Source organism: Orycteropus afer, unplaced genomic scaffold (assembly GCF_000298275.1).
Source record: "Orycteropus afer afer isolate SDZICR_OR568_19922 unplaced genomic scaffold, OryAfe1.0 scaffold00005, whole genome shotgun sequence".
In the NCBI taxonomy this organism is placed as follows: domain Eukaryota; kingdom Metazoa; phylum Chordata; class Mammalia; order Tubulidentata; family Orycteropodidae; genus Orycteropus; species Orycteropus afer.
In genome coordinates this window covers 26,285,154-26,304,950 of record NW_006921592.1, presented here as the reverse complement: position 1 = coordinate 26,304,950, position 19,797 = coordinate 26,285,154, and the positions used below count along the sequence as shown (strand labels likewise).

At 41.8% G+C, this 19,797-nt stretch overlaps 1 protein-coding gene across 1 annotated transcript in view; it reads left to right on the top strand.

Moving 5' to 3' along the window:
- The window catches only part of PTCH1 (patched 1), a 65,264-nt gene that overhangs the window by 17,782 nt on the left and 27,685 nt on the right, over positions 1 to 19,797 (top strand). Inside the window, exons 3-12 of the mRNA XM_007939171.1 lie at positions 8,970 to 9,159; positions 12,738 to 12,807; positions 12,923 to 13,014; positions 14,493 to 14,691; positions 15,001 to 15,122; positions 15,976 to 16,123; positions 16,950 to 17,081; positions 17,516 to 17,671; positions 18,274 to 18,372; positions 19,075 to 19,200. Coding sequence (XP_007937362.1) covers positions 8,970 to 9,159; positions 12,738 to 12,807; positions 12,923 to 13,014; positions 14,493 to 14,691; positions 15,001 to 15,122; positions 15,976 to 16,123; positions 16,950 to 17,081; positions 17,516 to 17,671; positions 18,274 to 18,372; positions 19,075 to 19,200 — 1,334 coding nt within the window. The remainder of the gene's footprint in view (positions 1 to 8,969; positions 9,160 to 12,737; positions 12,808 to 12,922; positions 13,015 to 14,492; positions 14,692 to 15,000; positions 15,123 to 15,975; positions 16,124 to 16,949; positions 17,082 to 17,515; positions 17,672 to 18,273; positions 18,373 to 19,074; positions 19,201 to 19,797) is intronic.

Sequence of the window (19,797 nt, the reverse complement as noted above, 5' to 3'; positions counted from 1 at the left end):
CTGTGTGGAAGGTAGTGCTAAAGAGTCATCCATCAGGGCAGATCACAAGGAAGTCTACAATGTGTTGGAATAGTCCTGGCCCAGAGTTGTGGACGGACTCCTGAGTTTACTGGTTGCTCAACTGTGCTGGCCCTTCTTCACTTTGGAAAACCACACTTAACTAGATTTGGGGAGTGGAGGATCAGCAGAGGTTACTCAAGAAATTCCTTTGTGGAGTGATGCTATTTACCCTGCCTCTTTCAATGAATCAAGGAGCTCTGGTGGTGTATCCTTGGATAAGGCATCTAGCTGCTAAGCAGAAGGTCAGTGGTTCAAACCTACCAGCTGCTCTGTGGGAGGAAGATGAGGCAATCTACTTCCATAAAGATTTACAGCCTTAGAAACCCAATGGGGGTTGCTGTGAGTCGGGATTGACTTTATTGGCAGTGGGTTTGGGTTTTTTGTTTGTTTTTGGTCTAATGAATTGGTTTAAGCCTCAGATTTCTAGGGAACAAGATGGCACAATTTGCAGATGAAGAGGCTTAGGGCTCCTTGCTCTGGGTGACTGTCTGTTTCTCTGGCCCCATCTCTCTGTTCTGGCACCATGGTGCCCATTAAAAGCTATACTGCCTTTGAGGCAATCTTATTGCCCTCCATTTGTTTGTCCTGTGAAATTCTTTTATGTTTTGTAAAAGCTCTAGACATGAGCTTAATATGGTTTGGTCTGGTCTATGGAATTTGGTATTTCTAGGTCACGTCCTGGGTTGTTTGTGGATCCAAGTGGAATGGAATCCTTGACAATTTCAATCTTTTCTCCCTTGGAAGTAGAAGTCAGAAAATCAAACAACGTATTGCATTGGCTATATCTGCTGTGAGAAACCTCTTTAAAGTGTTAAAGAGCAAAGATGTCACTTTGAAGACTAAGGTGAACCTAACCCAAACCATGGTGTTTTTAGTCACCTCATATGTATGTAAGAGCTGGACAATGAATAAGGAAGATCAAAGAAGCATTGATGTATTTGAATTGTGTTGACAAGAAATATCAAATATACCATGGACTTCCAGAAGAATGAACAAATCTGTCTGGGAATAAGTACAGCTGAAATGTTCCTTAGAAGCAAGAATGGCCAGATTTCATTACTTGTACTTTGGACATTATCAGGAGGGACTAGTCCCTAGAGAAAGATATCACGCTTGGTAAAGTAGATGGTCAGCAAAAAAGAGGGAGACCCTCAATGAGATGGATTGACACAGTGGATGAAACAGTGGGTTTAAGCACAGCTGGAATTGTGAGGTTGCCTCAGGACCAGGCAGTGTTTTGGCCTGTTGTGCATAGGATCACTATGAGTTGAAAATGACTCAATGACACTTAACAATAACAGCCCACCTCCTAGAGACCATTGGTGGTTCAGTGGTAGAATTCTCGTCTCTCATGCAGGACACCTGAATTCAGTGCCCAGCCAGTGTACCTCTTGGGCAGCCACCACCCTTCCGCCTGTGGAGGCTTGCATGTTACTACCATGCTGAACAGGTTTTAGCAGAGTTTCTCGACTAAGATGATTAGGAAGAAAGGCCTGGGAATGTACTTCTGAACAGATAGTGAAAACCCCATCTATCACAATGGTCCTATTTCTCTGTACGTGAGGTTGTCATGAGTTAGGGGCCAACTCAGTGGCAGTGAACAACAGCAAGCCCACCTTCCAGGGCTATACTCAGGTTCTCAGCTGCTGTTCAGAAGCCACAGGCTAGCAGGGCAAGTGGAAAGGGCGCTGAATGCAAGGGTAATGGTTCACTTCTGCCACTTATTAGCCAGGTGACTTTGGGTAAGTCACCCAAACTCTGCAACAGCTTTTCCTCCTCTGTATAATATGGGCAATGATAATGTGCCCTAACAATGAATGAATAAATGGATGGACACCTGCTCAGCTTCTGGTTAAGGTTTGGGAACTTTCACATATATTTTCACTTAATCCTCACACCCTCCTATGAGGTTAGTAGTAGATTCTTATCCCCATTTTACAGAGAAGGCTACCGAGGAGCAATTATTTTATTAGGGACTGTACTAAATCCTCACTGCTGCTTTGGACTTGAAATGTGAAAGATTATTTTGTGCCCCAGGATGCTGTGATAACATTTATCCTGAGTCTTGTTTAAAGGGGTTAGTGTAATTTTATTAAGTTATTGAATTGATGGGATGAAGAATATAGGGGAATTTTTTTTACATATAGTTTTATTTATAGTTTGTTGTTCTGTCACTTAGAAGTTTTCAATCAGACCTTTGTTGCAGAAAAATTAGGAAGTTGAAATAAACCTAAAAAAGGGATGTAGGTAAATATTATCCAAAAACCATCTGTCAGCAATAGTAGCTGTTAACATGATGGTATATTATCTATATCTATGCAACAAAAGGTAGATATTTTGGTTCTTTCCTTACAACAGTTATTGTTCTTCACAGTATTTCATGAACATTAGATGAATTTCTAAGTAAACAAGAAGGGATCTGACCTTTAAAACCATTTTTTCTCCAGCTCACAACTGTAAATTCAGTCCTTTAATATGGGTTCTGTGAAACTTCTTGAGAGTAGAACCTTCACACTTAGTCAATAAGGAATATAGCAAACTAATGAAGAGCTTTGGGCTGTTATTTGGCTGTGATTTAGGATGGACCTTTGCTAGAGTAGTAAAAGTCATGCAAGGCCATAAACTCCTCTGTTCAGAGGGGTTCCTGTTTCTGGTAGCTTGTTCCACAGCACCCTGGGTGAATACTGATGTAAGACCATATGAATGTGGTGCAGTTTATGACACAGGTATCCCAGAGAAGGAGCTAAGTCAACCAGTGTAAGCAAAAGAATGACATCATTCAGGTCTCACCAGGCTCCAGCCATACTTGCCTCCTTTCTCTCCCTGCAACAAACCAGACCTGAGGCTTTGCACCTGCTGGTTCCTTTGCCCAGGACACTGTTCCCCCACCTCACTGCCAAGCTGGTACCTTCTTATTTGCAAAGTCAGCTTAAATGTTACTTCCTTTTAGGTTTTCCCTTGTCATCCTATTTGAAGTCCTCTTTCCCCACCCCACCTCCAATAAATCACACCATCCTTCTTTCTTTCATGGTCCTTGTCATACCATGAAATTATTTTATTGGTTTGCTTGTCCATTGCCTGTTCTCTTCTTGAGCCTCTTTGAGCAAGAACATTCTAGTCTTATCCACTACAACATCCCCACTGCTTAGCACATAGTACTCTGACTCATGATGACCTCATGTGTGTCAGAGTAGAACTGTGCTCTGTAGGGTTTGCAGTGGTTCATTTTTTGGAAGTAGATCACCAGAATTTCCTTCTGAAGAGTGTCTGAGTGGACTCAGACCACCAACCTTTTGGTTAGCAGCTAAGCTCGTTAAGTGTTTGCATCACCCAGGGACTTGTAGCACATAGTAAGCACCACAGATACTTACTTGCTTAATGATAGAATCTGTTAAGACTATTTGTCAATTAAGATGGTGAGACACGCGCTCCTGAAAGAGACACGCGCTGCTGGGAAAGAGACGCAAGAGACGGCATTGCTGAGTGAGACACCGAGGGACACGCACTGCTGGGAAAGAGACTATGAGAGACTGTTGGCTGAGGGATGGTGGGCTGGGAGAGAGACTGAGCGTTCTTCCTGAACTTGAGTTGTAGCCTGGTGCTTCCCTAATAAACCCCGTAATCCGTGAGTTCTATGTGGCCACTGCAGCGAATTATCGAACCCAGGAGAGAGGTGGTGGGTGCTTTGGGAGGAATGGTTGGAGAAAAGAGGGGGGCAGCATGTCTGGCCTCTCAGGAATAGGCCTTGGGCTATTGATAGTAATTCCTTTGTGGGATTAGAGGAGGTCAGAACATGTGGCCTCCTTGCCGTTTTTGCAGATGGATGTCAACTAAACTTTTAAAACTGTTATTGAATAGTTGTGCAAAGACATATTTGTACTTAATGAAATGTTCAGTAAAATATAGTCATATAATATGTAAAAACCAATTGACTTTATACTCAGATATAGATACAGTATAGGGGGTTGAAGAAATTTGAGAAGAATTCAGTCTTTCAATTCTAGTTGCTCATTGTACCTAGGGTAGTAGTCTTGTCTTAGTTGAAACTGGTTGTCACATTAGCAAAATATTTGTATTTTTCACTAGAACAAGAGATGGAAGAGCAAGAAGTTTTCAGTTCCAGAGACTTAACAAATGTGTACCTTTTTAAATGTGTGTTTGTTCAGATAAGCATCTTAAAACATCTTAAAAAGGTGACTTCATGGGAGGCCTTCATGGATCTGAAGGGGGCTGAACCCTGATGTGCTGAGGCTATCTGTGTGCACCAGGGCAGCCCCTCACCTATGACAGCACTAGGGTCACTTTGACCGAGGAGGGAAGGAGGATGTCTGTCATTCTGCTTATTTATTTGTTTTTAATCTTAATTGTTTTAATTCACCTGGAGTTTTAAACTTCAAGAAAGGTATAAATAAGAGCTATGCCAGTGCTTGACAGTCCCTGAGTGGGGCAGCCAGTTAACATACTAGGCTGTTACCTGGCATGTTGGCAGTTCACACCACCCAGAAATGCCTCAGATGGAAGGCCTGGTGATCTACTTCTGCAAGATTGTGTTGTTGTTGTTGTGTGCCGTCGAGTCGGCCCCGACTCATAGCGACCCCTCCTTGGGTTTCCGAGGCAGTATCACTACGGAAGTAGGATTGCCCAACCTTCCTTCCGAGGAGTGGCTGGTGGGTTTGAACCGCCAGCCTTCTGGTTAGCAGTCAAGTGCTTTAGCCACTATGCTACCAGAGCAAGATTAGGCGATGAAAACCCTGTGGAGTGCAGTCCTACACACGTGGGGTTGCCATGAGTGGAAATCAGCTTGATGGCGACTGGTCTTCGCTTTTGTATGTTTGTTTCCATGCCCATGCTTGAGGAGGCAGTTTGGAAATAGAAATGATTTTTAGTTATGAATGGGGCATGGGTTGGGATGTAGCCAGAAAAAAAGGAATGAGTTGAGCAACGGCTGTTTGAGCTCCTTGGTGTGCCGCTCTGCAGCTTTTCCAAAGTGACCTCTGGACATCAGAATTGGCTTTTTAGCCTCAAACAGCTTCTCCCTCTCTGGAGGATGTGGGTTGGGTTTAATTCAGTTCACTCGTTACTTAGTTGAAAATCAACACGGTGTGGGATTGCAATTCCGGTGGAGGAGCAAGACCTCCTTCAGGCAGCTTTAGGACAGAGTGCTGTGAAAAAGGCCACTGGGGGGCAAGTAACACAGCCTCTGTTGCAAGTTGGTTTCTAGTGTTTTCTTGTGGTCATTCTTTCTGTAAATTCAAATTGATTGCCAGGCTTTCAGGAATGCCCCACAGCATTTTACAAAATTTTCTGCACATGGGGATTTTAGTTTAATACTTCCGTTAGCCAGCTGATAAATTATCATCTGCTTCTGTCTTTTTGTCTCTCACACACACACCACCAGATAACCAGTGGCCATGTAGTCAAGCCCCACTTATGGCACTCTCATGTATGGGACAGAACTATCAGTGGCTGATTTTTTGGAAGATCACCAGGCCTTTTCTCTGAAGCAGCTGCAAGTGGACTCAAACCCCCAATCTTTCAGTTAGTAGCAAGCAAGTTAACTGTTTGCACCACCCAGGGACTGCCTTGCACCCTACACACACACACACATTGCACTAAACCTCTTCTCGCAGCTTTCTTCCATGCCCATGCTTGTCTGCTCGAACCTGTGCGGACAACCCTGCCAGTCCATGAATCTGGCGAGTTTTCCTAATGAGGGCACTATTTGCTTTTTAGCCTACCCCTTGTTTATAAAATATGCCAAGAGGACTAAACAACCCGCTGTTCCCAGTACTTATTTACTCGCCCAAACCAAATGTTTATGCCCTTGAATACTAAACTTGAAGAGAAAGGAGTCCTCTTCGTGGGAAAGCTAAGATCACTAACTGGAGGCCGACTTCTCAGTAAACAGTGACTTAAGGAAGCATTCAGACTCACTTCCTTTGCCCTGGAGTGTTTGTGTGTTGTGAGTTTGGGATGGGGGGTGTATGTGTCTGTGTATGTGTGTGTGTGCAAATGTGTGGGGCATGTGTGTGTGGGTGTGTGGTATGTGGGTGTGTACTTTTGTGTGTGATTTGTGTATAGGAGGACATGTGCTTCTAGCATTTACTTTACTGTTTTGCTGTTCCTTCCCGTATGGGCTCCTCCACACTCCCTTATTCTTCAATAATATTGGATTGGACTCTCAACATAACTGTCAGCCTCCCCCTCCCATCCATCACCGACCACCCTAGTGAGAAATGCAACTCCCTTCCCATGGTTCCTCCCAGCCAGGTGTAGCATTTTGGTCTTAGGTTGGTCCCAAACCATAAATGAAACGTAATCTTGATCCTGAGGATTTAAAAAGAAGAAGGGGGAGAGGAAAGCAGTTTGCAGCAACAGTGTCAGGAGGGTAGTGGTGGGGGGGTCACCTGTGCCTAAACGTGTTGGCTTCCAGCATACATGGCTTTGGCCAACCTGGTTCTTGCCCAAGCTGTTCTTGCCCTTAGCAGCATGCTCAGATCACCTGGGGCGACTCACAACCTAGTGTCTGTGTGTTCTGGGTCCTTACCAGGTGAGTCTGACAGAACCAGGTTCTAGGACTGCACATTATGACTGAGCTGATACATGGCTGATACAATTCGTTCCTCTTAACTGGGATTTCCCCCACATGGATCTGACTTGAATCATATTATTTATCTTTTCCTGGCAAGTTTTGTACTGAACACACATTTGCCACCTTCCCTTGTTTCTTTTTGGATGGAGGAGAAACATTTCTGTTACCTTTGCCAGATTATTTAGGAGAAGAGTGTAAATTGAAGCCATTGATCTTGAAATGTGCTGCAGGAGCAGATTGTTTATACAAGTGAAAGAAATTGTAATACGGGTATTTGGTCTGGTCTGCAAGGAAAAGGTGTCTCAAGTTTTCCCTCCCCCTTTATCCATATGGTATATTCGTTATAATGTAGACAAAGCGTGCATCTATTAGGTTTGTGTATGTGACTGACAGGCAGGCATTAATGGGTTTAGTGAGTATTTTTTCTCTCCTATTATTATTAACATCTTGCATCCATATGTTACATTTGTTAGAATTGATGAAGCAATATTGATACATTATTATTAACCAAACCCCATAGTTTACATAAGAGTTCATTCTTTGTGCTGTAAAGTTGTATGGGTTTTGACAAATGCATAATGTCATGTGTTCAACTTTATAGTACCATACAGAATTGTTTCACTGCCCTAAATATACCCTGTCCTCCACCTATTCATCCTCCCCACCCACTCCTCTGGCAACCACTGATCTTTGTCCTCTTCCTGTGTTGGTGTTGTGGGTTGTCGAATTGATTCCTACTTATAGCGAATCCCATATGACAGAGTAGAACTGCCCCGTAGGGTTTCCTAGGCTGAAATCTTTATGGGAGCAGGTTGCCAGTTTTTTTTCTCCCGTGGAGTAGCTTGTGGGTTTGAACTACCGGCCTTTTGCTTAGCCACCTAGTGCTTAACCATTGCACCACCAGGCCTCCTTATTGTCCCTATTTGTTGTTGTTGTTATGTGCCGTCGAGTCGGACCCGACTCATAGTGACCCCTCCTTGGGTTTCCGAGGCAGTATCACTATGGAAGTAGATTGCCCAACCTTCCTTCCAAGGAGTGGCTGGTGGGTTTGAACCGCCAGCCTTCTGGTTAGCAGTCAAGTGCCTTAGGCACTACGCTACCAGAGCTCCTCTGGTCTCTATAGGTTTGCCTTTTCCAGAATTTCATGTAGTATAACTTTTCTGGACTGGCTTCTTTCACTTGACAATATGCATTTAAGATTCCTCCATATCTTTTTGCTGCTTGATAGCTCATTTCCTTTTATCACTGAGTAATATTCCATTAGGAGCTCTGGTGTCATAGTGACTAAAGTGCTCAACTGCTAACCAAAGCGTTGGCGCTTCAAAGCCACCAGCTACTTTGTGAGAGAAAAATGGAACAATCTGCTTCCATAAAGATTTACAGCCTTGGAAACACTACGGGCCAGTTCTACTCTGTCCTATAAAAACTCACTACCATCGAGTCAATACTGACTCATAGTGACCCCCATTGGGTTTCCAAGGCTGTAAATCTTTACAGGCATAGATTGCTCCATCTTCCTTCCACAGAGTGGGTTCAAACCACTGACTTGGTTAGCGGCCAATTGCCTTATCCACTACGCTACCAGAGCTCCTTTTACTCTGTCCGGAAACTGTGGTGCCATAGTGCCTAAGGCATTTGACTGATAACCAGAAGGCTGGTGGTTCAAATGTACCAGCCACTCCCTGGAAGGAAGATTGGACAATATACTTCTGTAGTGATACTGCCTTGGAAATCCAAGGAGGGGTCGCTATGAGTCAGTTTGACTCAATGGCAGTGAGTTTGTTTTTTGGTATAGGGTCACTATGGGAGCTCTGGCAGTGTAGTGCCTAAGGCACTTAACTGTTAACCAGAAGGCTGGTGGTTCAAACCCACCAGCCACTCCTCAGAAGGAAGGTTGGGCTATCTACTTCCATAGTGATACCGCCTCGGAAGCCCAAGGAGGAGTCTCCGTGAGTCGGGTCTGACTCGACGGCACATAACAACATAGGATCACTATAAGTCAGAATTGACTCAGTGGTGTTGTTTGTTCTTTCTGTTTTTTTAATCCTTCATTATATGGTTGTACCCTAGTTTGTTTATCCAGTCACCTATTGAAAGACATCTTGATTAATGAGTATTTTTTGTATGTGTGTTATTGGTAAAGTTAGCATTGCCAGTAATAATAAAGTGAATGTTTATGTTTGTGACTCATCAGCCAAACATTGTCATGTCCAGGATTCATTCATTGTGTATCACAAAACTATCAGTGAGATAACAGATGGAACATGAATTTGCAATGGTTTTGCCCTAATAATTGAAACTCGTGTGTATTTGTCAGTTGGTGGACGAGTTAGTCGTGAATTAAATTATACCCGCCAGAAGATTGGAGAAGAGGCCATGTTTAATCCTCAACTCATGATACAGACCCCAAAAGAAGAAGGTGCTAATGTCCTGACCACAGAAGCGCTCCGACAACACCTGGACTCAGCGCTCCAGGCCAGCAGAGTCCATGTATATATGTATAACAGGTAAGTCAGACAGGAAGGAACTGCAGGTTTGGACGCCTTTATTTCAGGAGATAAGGTTGTCCTGAAAATATACATAAACTATTAGTTAGTTAGTTTTCTAATGAAATTATATGCTTTCTCCATCTTGATTTATTTTTAGAGAGTACTATCAGAGCAAGTCCATTATAATGTATTTTCAATAAATATGTTGGCACTTAAGTCCAAGTCAGCATGATCTTCAAGCCGCCTCTTGAGAAGTTCTAAACCCACTCTAAAGATGTTCCTATTGCTTAAGACATTTTTGCAGCAGTTACAGATGGCACAGTGATTAAGCACTTGGCTGCTAACAAAAGGTTGGCAATTTAAACTCACCAGCCATTCCAAAGGAGAAAGATGAAGCAGTCTGCTTCCGTAAAGATTTACAGCCTTGGAAACCCTATGGGGCAGTTCTACTCTGTCCCATAGGATCACTCTGAGTTGCAATTCAACTTGACAACAATGAGTTTGGTGTTTTTTGTTTTGTTTTACGTCAACTAATAGAAGTTATGAAAAAAAGAAATGAAGGAAAGGGAAGGGGAAAAAGGGAGGAAGGGAGGGGGAAAAAGAAATCTCATCAATTTGTCTTCACTGCAGATACTGTCAGTTGAATGTAATAGAAAGTAAAAAAGGAGGATTGAACCACTATGAATTTATGCTGACAGATTTGTTGAGTAAGGTGGATAAACACACATACATGAACACGTACACACACACACACCCCTTTAAAAATATCATCCTTTAACTTTATAGGTAATGTAAGAGTGCTGTAAGTATAGTAAAAGTTTAGAAAGAGTTTAAGACAGAACAAACAGTTCTTTTTCTCATCTGTTTAAGCTGTAAGGTACTTTAGGGCAGGGATTCCACCTTGTTCATTGTTGTACCCCGTCATTTATAATAGAGTGGACATTTTGTTGATTGGCAGACCAACTGCCTGGATTGATTAATTTAAGCTAGATCTTCTCTCTTGATTATTGAGATGCTAGAACTAGACTCCAGGGAACAACTAGGTCAGTAATTACCTAACCCTATTCCACCCCCTAGAGTTTCAAGTCCCTCTTAACTGATTAGTTGACAGTATGATATTTTTTACCCATGACAGGTGAGGTAGGGTAGCATAGACATAGTCAATGACCAGGGGAGAACCAGTAGCAAGAGTACAAGTAAGATTTATGCTTGTCCCTGCGCTAGCCTCAATTCTCCATGGATATAACTAGATTGGCCCTAAGACCTGTTCCAGCCTGAGGTGTGTTATCCCAGGGGCATCACCTGGACAGGTCACTATAAACTTGGCTTATGACCATGTGATTCCAGGAGAAGATCAGATCTATGTTGGAAAGGGCTTTAGAAATGTCAAGAGGTAGTTTAGCACTGTTGTTAGGCCATGATGGCTGAAGAGCACATCTTGACTCTTGCCAGCATAGCCATACCAGTCTGTAAGGAACCCTGTAAGGGAAGCAACTACCAAGGGCAGTTTCACAAAATTTGCAATAGAAGATCTGTGAAAAGGCTGGAAATGGGTGTCCCAAAGCCATTATAAACACTCTGACATGTTTTTAATATAGTTAGTGGAACACTATTTGAGGTGACATATCATTTATGTGGGAGTCCCTGAGTGGTGCAGATGGTTAATGTGCTCTGCTGCTGAATGAAAGGTTGGCAGTCCTAATCCACCCAAAAGTGCCTCGGAAGAAAGTCCTGGCCATCTTTTTTTCTGAAAAATGAGCCATTGGAAACTCTATGAAGCAGTGCTCTGACACACATGGTGTCACCATGAGTTGGAATTGACTTGATGGCAACTGTTTTGTCACTTACACACCTAAAGAGACTTGATGAAACAATAAAATCACATTCTTCTTAAGCTAGGTAGAAGCAGAGAACTTTTATGCATTGGAATGAATTTTTTAAAAGGCCTAGTTCAACCCATTCCATTTTTCAGGTGAGAAAACTGGTAATTAAAGTGATTAGAGCATTTGCCCAAGTTCATACATTTATTAAATGCTAGTTCCAGGTTTCAAACCTGTTCTTATGGCTCCAAGCCCTGTGGTTTTTCCTAATACACAATCACACCGTTTTCAAGAAATCCTAAGTAAGAGTTTAATGAGAATCTACTCAAACCCATCCATCTCTGTATATACTTATACATACAAATTGGGTGAGTTATACGAACAGAAATTTATTGTCTCACAGTTCTGGAAGCTAGGAGTTTGAAATCAGGGTATTGGCCTTCTGAGGATCTGTTCCTCACCTCTCTCCTTGGCATGACAACCAAGGATCCTTGGCTTGTAGAACACTCCAGTGTCTCTAACTACATTTTCACATGGCCATCAGTACTCTGTGTTGATGCTATGTAGAATTAAAACATAAATGTATATATGGGTGGCTAACTGGATGGGAGGAAGGGAGGAAAAATAGATGGATGTATGGATAGGTGGGTGGCTGGTGAATGGATAACTTGGTCTCTGCCTTCAAGGAGCTCATAGTCTAGTTAGAGAGGAAAAACATCAATAAGTTAGGCATGTACAAAGCTGAACACATACAGTCCCTCAACAAGTGCTCTGATCTCCAAGCAGGAGATCCACCCAGCTAATGTCTAGAATTCAACACAAAGGGGTCATTTTCGGCAGCTTTGGTCAGAGAAAACTTAGCAAGAAGGTGGTGTTTTATAGTAGGACTCTGAAGGATGGCTAGGAAGGTTCTGAGAGGAGGGTTAGGGAAGAGGAGAAAGTCTAGAAAGCCTTTTGGTTGAAAACAGACTTCCTTTAGGAAACCAATAAAATAGAGCAGTTTGGAGGGAGTTTTTTGCTTTGATTTTTTTTTTTTTCCTCTTGCATTTTCCCCATTTTCCATTCCCTACTCTTCCAAATCTATTTTTTCAGATTAGATTTATCTCCTTCATTCACTCATGCTTTTGTAGTAGAATTCTGAATTGATCATTGATCAGTATGTTTAATATCATTTCTATAGGACAAGAGCAGAGTAAGTTCTTTATTCTCATCTCATTGTAATGTGGGAATTGGCTCTATCTGGCAAGTATCTTTTACAGCATTTGTTCTTTAGAACAGGAAAGTTCATTTGAATACTACCTATTATACATAATAAGAACATTGTCCCCATAGCTGCCATTAAAAAAGTCAGTAATATTTTCCCACCTGGATGTATGTTTATACATTAAAACCTCACTAATTGAGTCCTCACTTATTTTGAATTTGTGATAATTCAACTGGGCTGCCCTAAAGTCCCTTAATGTATGTAGAAAAGCAAATTAATGGTGTAAACAAAATTATTGGGAGAATACACTTAAGAAAACAAGACTTTTCAAGTACTTTGGTAGAATTCATTTACATAAACACCCCACATGTTAATTACAATCAAGAATTATCTATTCATTAAAGCAAGCTTGCTGGGTCTCCACTTGGCAAAAGCTTTGCTAGTTTTGACAGATGCTTAAAAGAGATAGAAATTGCAATTCTTTCTACATATTCTATAGTTCTGCTTTTGCAACTGATTTCCATAGAGTACTACAATGAGAAATTTTTTATCTCTGCTTTTCTTTTTTATAGACAGTGGAAATTGGAACATTTGTGCTACAAATCAGGAGAGCTTATCACAGAAACAGGTTACATGGATCAGGTACATTTTCTTTTTGTTTACAAACATTTCTAAAAATCTTCTCAAAGCCCCCCCCCCCCCCCGCCAGTACTATGGATTAGCCTAATATGTGGCATGTTCTTTTTACCTTTGACAGATAATAGAATATCTTTACCCTTGTTTAATTATTACACCTTTGGACTGCTTCTGGGAAGGGGCAAAATTACAATCCGGGACAGCTTATCTCCTGTAAGTGTATGATCTGGTTTTCTAGAACAGAATGTTTTTGATGTTTGATCATTGTTTATTCTCTTTCAGTTTTGAACAAGAAATAAAAACATTGAAATTCCATGTGCATATTTTGAGTGAATAGTGGGGGGAGGGGACATTCGAAGAATGTTTTTCCTCTTTTCAAAAAAAAGTTCTGTAGGCATCATTAAATTTCATTCACTTTTACCAACCTATTTATATGCAAATAAAATGCAAATTATTGTGGAGCATGTGCAATTTTAACTCTTTAAAATGTTTGCAGTTTTGCAGACCAGCCACTTAATGTAGCCCCTTGTTTTATTTTTTGAAGAAAAGACTTTATCAGTGGGTAGAGAAGTCAGAACTAAATATTGTGAGTTAAAGTTCAAGATCTTACTGTGAAGTAAAATGCTAACTTTTCTGAGGATCACATTAATGACGTTGAAGGGGGAAATCTGCTATCTTTGAAGGCAATGGCTGGGGATGCTTCATAGCGCAGTAGCTGGATATTATACATACTGCATCATTTAAAGAGTAATTGTTAATCAGTGTAGACGGTTTCAGTTAATTATGCAAGAGTTGGTGCTTGGGTTATTGTTTCTGTCCTGGCTTGAGCATATCTGCAAAAGCAATTTGCAGTGGCCATGCCCTGACCTTCAGTGTACAGTTTTAGATGGGAAATAAGGGGTTTTGTGTTTTCTGGTTGGGAGATTCTGAATAATGACTTCAGCCTGGTTAAGCAGCTACAGTGTGGTTTGAACCACATAACAGGCAGCCAAAAGCCTTTCTGGTCTGTCAACAGCACAGATTCAAAAGTGAGTGTGGGGGGAAGTGGCCTCGATGGTGGTGATGGCAGAGGCAGCAGGGGGCTTGCCTGGTTGATTGCCAGGCTGTCAGAGGGAGCTCATAAGTATGGGATTATTAAAGGTAATAGAGATCAAATATTTTGATTGATGACATTTACAAAGCATCTATTAGGCTGGCAAGTGCTAATTTGACACTGTGAGTCCCTCTTTTTTTTTTTTCAATTTTGGATCTCAGTCCTCTGCTTGTTGTTGTTGTTGTGTGCCATCCAGTCGGACCCGACTCATAGAGACCCCTCCTTGGGTTTCCGAGGTGCTATCACTACAGAAGTAGATTGCCCAACCTTCCTTCCAAGGAGTGGCTAATCTAGACTCACAATATTGGCTAATTTTGTTTTTACATATTACATACAATTAATAACAATAATTAATAATAACTAATACATGCAAGCAAAGATTTTTTAATTCTTTCTTTCATTTATAAGCTCTCTGCCATCTTACAAGAGCATTTCCTGGCATTAGGTTTGCAGGCAGATGTACTAGAAAGGAGCATTTATTTTTTTATGCCAGGGTCCCAGAATTACAGCATTACCAAAAAGCCTTGTGCAAAATTACTATCTTACTAAGCATTTGAAAGCCGCTTTTCATTGTTTTGTCTCCTAATTTCTTTTACAGAGGTAAGCCTCCTTTGCGGTGGACCAACTTTGACCCTTTGGAATTCCTAGAAGAGTTAAAGAAAATAAACTACCAAGTGGACAGCTGGGAGGAAATGCTGAATAAGGCTGAAGTTGGTCATGGTTACATGGACCGCCCCTGCCTCAATCCGGCTGATCCAGACTGCCCCGCCACCGCCCCCAACAAAAATTCAACCAAAGTGAGTACGGTCATTGATTCTTTCAGAAGGGAAAGAGACAAAAACTTTTTTTTTTCCCCCTGAAATCCATTTTTAGTTCTCTTTATTATTTTCATTTTTAAGATTTTGTTCTTAATGACTTTTTTTTGCCTATGGAACTCATTCTGTTTGTAGAACTAAATTTTGCTGCAAGATTGGCCATACGCCTCTCATTAGCCTTGTTATTAATGTTCTCTCTGTAACAAACAAGCCCTTAATGTACTGGATTTTAACAAGGCATGTGACCTGCCTACTAATTCCTGTAATTATGTGGCTGTCTTTTTATTTTAGCCTCTTGATATGGCCCTTGTTTTGAATGGTGGATGTCATGGATTATCCAGAAAGTATATGCACTGGCAGGAGGAATTGATTGTGGGTGGCACAGTCAAGAACAGCACTGGAAAACTGGTCAGGTAATCTAACACACAGAGTAAAATCTGAGCCATCTATTTTTCGTGCTTTCCCTAGAAACCACTTCCCTTCTGACATCTGCACATATATTTGTATTAATACTTAACTGTTATGCTAGCTAGCCGTCTGGTGTAATAGAATATTAGGAAATATTAGGAGACCAGACCTGCTTGCAAAAACCACCTTGTGGGGAATATTTCAAGGATGGATTTGTAGTTTTCAGCAAGACTCTAGTTACTGACCAGGATTTTAGAAGATAGGCCCATTATGTAGAAAAGCAGGGGAAATGTAAGACAACCTACAATGTCAAGTGGGCAGGAGACATTAGTCGTAGCTACCTTATAAATTACATATGCTAAATACAGCCACCTTCTGTTAGAGAAAAAGATCAAGAACTAACTGCTAAGTAAGAATTATCCTTTGTGCATGTGTGGACTCTGGTCAAGTGTCAGACATTTAGTCTGTGATGTCTCCCTTGGGAAAGCCATCGTCTGGGATTTCTGCACAAGCAACTGTGCCTGGTTGAGCCCAGTATATCTGGTCAGACTATCTACTCCTCTACTCTTCCTGTTTCATTGAATCGAAACTGAGAAAGGAAATTGCCTATTAATTTAATTTTGGGGTATATCTGTAAAAGGTTTGTAAGGTTACACCTTTAATATGGTACATCAGTCTATGAAACAAAATCACCATCCAGGTCCCATTTTAATGGAAACATGTGCTTAAATAGAAGAAAAGAATTTCTTCAAGTGAGTTGAGGGGGGTGTGGGGGTGGGCTCACTCATTCAGGATTTTTCCAAAGTGAAACTGCTTCCTGGGAATGTTTATGCTCTGCCCCCCTCCAATCCATCACAGCGCCCACGCCTTGCAGACTATGTTTCAGTTAATGACCCCCAAGCAAATGTATGAACACTTCAAGGGGTATGAGTATGTCTCACACATCAACTGGAATGAAGACAAAGCAGCAGCCATCCTGGAAGCCTGGCAGAGGACGTATGTGGAGGTAAATTCCAAACACCTTGAATTCGGGTACAAACTCTAGTTACCAGACACTACATGTCAACAATATTTTAAAACTTTTTTTCATTATTTATTTTCAAAACAAATAATTATTGGCATTTCATGGGATGAATTTTTTTTTTTTTCCTTTCCTTGATATTTAAAATCTTAGGATAATATTTATGTCATGAAAATCTGTTTAAGAGACACTAATTCTAATTGGGTTGCCGTAAAACACTTTCAGTAACCAATTGTGAACTTTTGAGCAAAGGCATAACTGTTTTTAAAACACTGGGCTAACAAGAAAAGGTGTCTGGAAAACATTAGCAAGGCATAGAATCTGTTCACAGCTGCAGGCCCCTGGTTAGGTCATGTGATAGGAGCTGGCCTTTGTTTCCCAAGCAGTGACCTCTACCGAGCTGCATGTGACCTTTTAAAAGTGGCCAGCAAATGGAGGGGGGAGGAGTGCCTGCAAGAATGAGTTGTTTTGGATTAGGGGAGAACCGGTGAAACCGCAAACAGTCCTAGACTTATGGAGAGGAGAATAGCAGTCTTGACTTGAGTAAATAAAGCCCTCTGAGGGGAACTCCAATTACTCCACTCACCACAACACCACATTGTCACTTGATTAGCTATAGACTTCATTGTCCTAAGCCCAGAGGCATTTAATGTTCATCCAAGTTCAAACCCTCCCACCCTCAAATGTTTTTTTAACGTATCATAAGCAGGTGGGGGTTGGGAGGGGTGCTTCTTTACTAGAGGTCTGTGCTATTGAAGCTCATTGAACCTTTCATTCCATTTGGGAATTTACCCTTATGTTGGGACCACAGGTGGTTCATCAAAGCGTCACTCAAAACTCCACTCAGAAGGTGCTTTCCTTTACCACGACGACCCTGGACGACATCCTAAAATCCTTCTCCGATGTCAGCGTCATCCGAGTGGCCAGTGGCTACTTACTGATGGTAACAATCGATTCCCTGCTCCTGAGGTTGTTTGTTCGTTTTGCTGTTTTGACTTCTTTTTAAGTTTTTACATTCCCATGACCGCTCTGCTTTTTAACTGACTGCTCTTAACCTACACTTGCATTCGAGACAGAGAAAGCTTATAGACCCTATCAGCTTCATAACGGTTTCAAAAGTGGTCCTGTAAAGCGTTTTTTCCCATTTGCAGTTTGCCCATCATTTTGTGTGATGTCTGTAATGTAAATTTTTGTTGTTGTGGGGTTTGATGAATTCTGTTTTTGAGTTGGGGTGATGGGTGGGGGAAAACATTAGAATCATCACACATTCTAATGTTTGGCTTTTGTTTTGTGTTTCCCCCCACCCTTCCCTCTATTCTTCCCTTTCCCCTTCATCCCTCCACCTACCCCCCACCCACCCTGTTGTTCTGCTTGCAGCTTGCCTATGCCTGTTTAACCATGCTGCGCTGGGACTGCTCCAAGTCCCAGGGTGCCGTGGGGCTGGCTGGCGTCCTGTTGGTTGCACTGTCAGTGGCTGCAGGATTGGGCCTGTGTTCATTGATCGGGATTTCCTTTAACGCTGCAACAACTCAGGTACTTCAGGAGCCATTCCTTAGCTGTTAGTTTACACATACCCCTCTCCAGGGCTCGGTCTAGCCAGCCTCACATGCATCCACCTTACCCAAAGAGTCTTTACCCTTTCCTACTTGATTGTCCCATGTGTCAGGGGTGCTATCTGTACATGGACCAATTGGGGCAGTGGGCAGAAGGTCAGAATGGGCTTGTTTAGTACCAGAGATAGTTCACCCCTTAGTAGAGCAGCAGTTCACCTGGCAAGCTTATAAAAACAGAGTGCTGGGCCCTTAGCCTCAGTGTTTGTGATTCAGCAGTTCTAAGGTGTAGGACATAAGAATTTATGTTTCTAACAAGTTCAACATGGCCCAGGGACCATGCTCTGAGAACTGCTACATTAGATGAGTTAGATTTCTTCTCATTTATTGTTTAAAAAATTATTGGTCCTTGGAAATAAAAATGTACAAGACCTGCTATAAAACTATGTTTTTTTACAATGAGTTAATGTAAGCTTTTCTTTGGGTAGGTATTAGAGACACTGGTGTCAATGTTTGCAATAGCTTTAGAATTAATGAAATTGGATCTCGTATGTCTAACGCCACTGTCCTGTGTTTGTGCTACAGGTTTTGCCGTTTCTTGCTCTTGGTGTTGGTGTGGATGATGTTTTCCTTCTGGCACATGCATTTAGTGAAACTGGACAGAATAAAAGAATCCCTTTTGAGGTAATAGGAAAACAAAAGAAGAAAGCTTTGGGGACTGCCAGAGTTCCCTGTGTTCCTGATTATTTGGCCTTAGATTTTCCTCAGTATAGTCCAGTAAATATTCTCTGTCCCATGTCCAATGACACATTATTGGCTCTAAATAAAGTGTCTTTGAAAGTAAACTAAAAGAATCTCAGGACACTGTTAGCTTTGAGAGGTGCCAAGATCTTCTTTCTTTGGGGTGTCTAGAAATATGGGAGTCCTGGGTGGTGCACATAATTAGACACTTGGGTACTAACCAAAGATTGGACACTTGAGTCCACCTGAAGTGTTTTGGGAGAAAGACTTAGTGATCTTCATCCAAAAGATCACAGCCATTGGAAACCCCACGGAGTACCCTCTTACTCACATGGGGTCACCATGAGTCAGAATCAACTCAATGGCAACTGGTTTTTTGGTTTCTTAATTCATATTAAAAATGTGTTTAAATCATTACCTTGTAGCTTCCTGCTTTGGATAGTTATAAGCATGAAGAGAACATGGCTATCAAGATTTATATAATGCTGGTGTTAGAGGGTTCGACAGATATTTCTTATCATGTAACACCAGCATTATAAAATACCAGTTGTATGACTTCATCATATTTTGGAATTGTTCACACGATCTGTGCTCTCTGGTGATCCTGCCTGTACAACTCCAAGTGCTACGATTTCTCGTCCACAGGACAGGACCGGGGAGTGCCTCAAGCGCACAGGAGCTAGCGTGGCCCTCACATCTATCAGCAACGTCACTGCTTTCTTCATGGCTGCCTTGATCCCAATTCCAGCTCTGCGGGCATTCTCCCTCCAGGTGAGTTTCCAGGGACAAAATCTGTAGTGATTGTGAGCATTGTGTTCAAGTACCCAGCATCCCAAGTCTACTTTTTTTCTGCTAATGTGCTTAAGTTGTTAAGGCTATGAAGTAAAGTAGCATTCCAGGGGTGGAGTCTCTTAAAATGGATGGATGCCGCTTTAAGCAATAACCCTGATTCCCCCCCTCCAGAAAATATTCTAGGGTTCTGCCCTTTCTTTCAAGCCACATAGCCGGAGTGTCTGTTACTTGTATGGAGTTGCCCTTGATGCTGTTGTTGGTTGCAGTTGAGTCAGCACTAAGTCATGGTGACCCCATGTGAAACAGCATGTAAATATTACCCAGTCCTGCACCATCTTTGTCATCATTGGTTGCAGCCACCATTGTGCTTTCCAACCTAGGAGACTCATCGTCCAGTACTATATTAGACAATATTCTTTTTTTCTTTATGTTCTTTTTATAATTTTTTTTTTTATTGTGATTTGGGTGAAGATTTACAGAGCAAATTCACTTTCTATATAGCAGTTCACATATACTTTGTCTCATGTCATTGACCACAGTTTATCACAATGCAACAGCTCCCCTCCCACTTCCTCC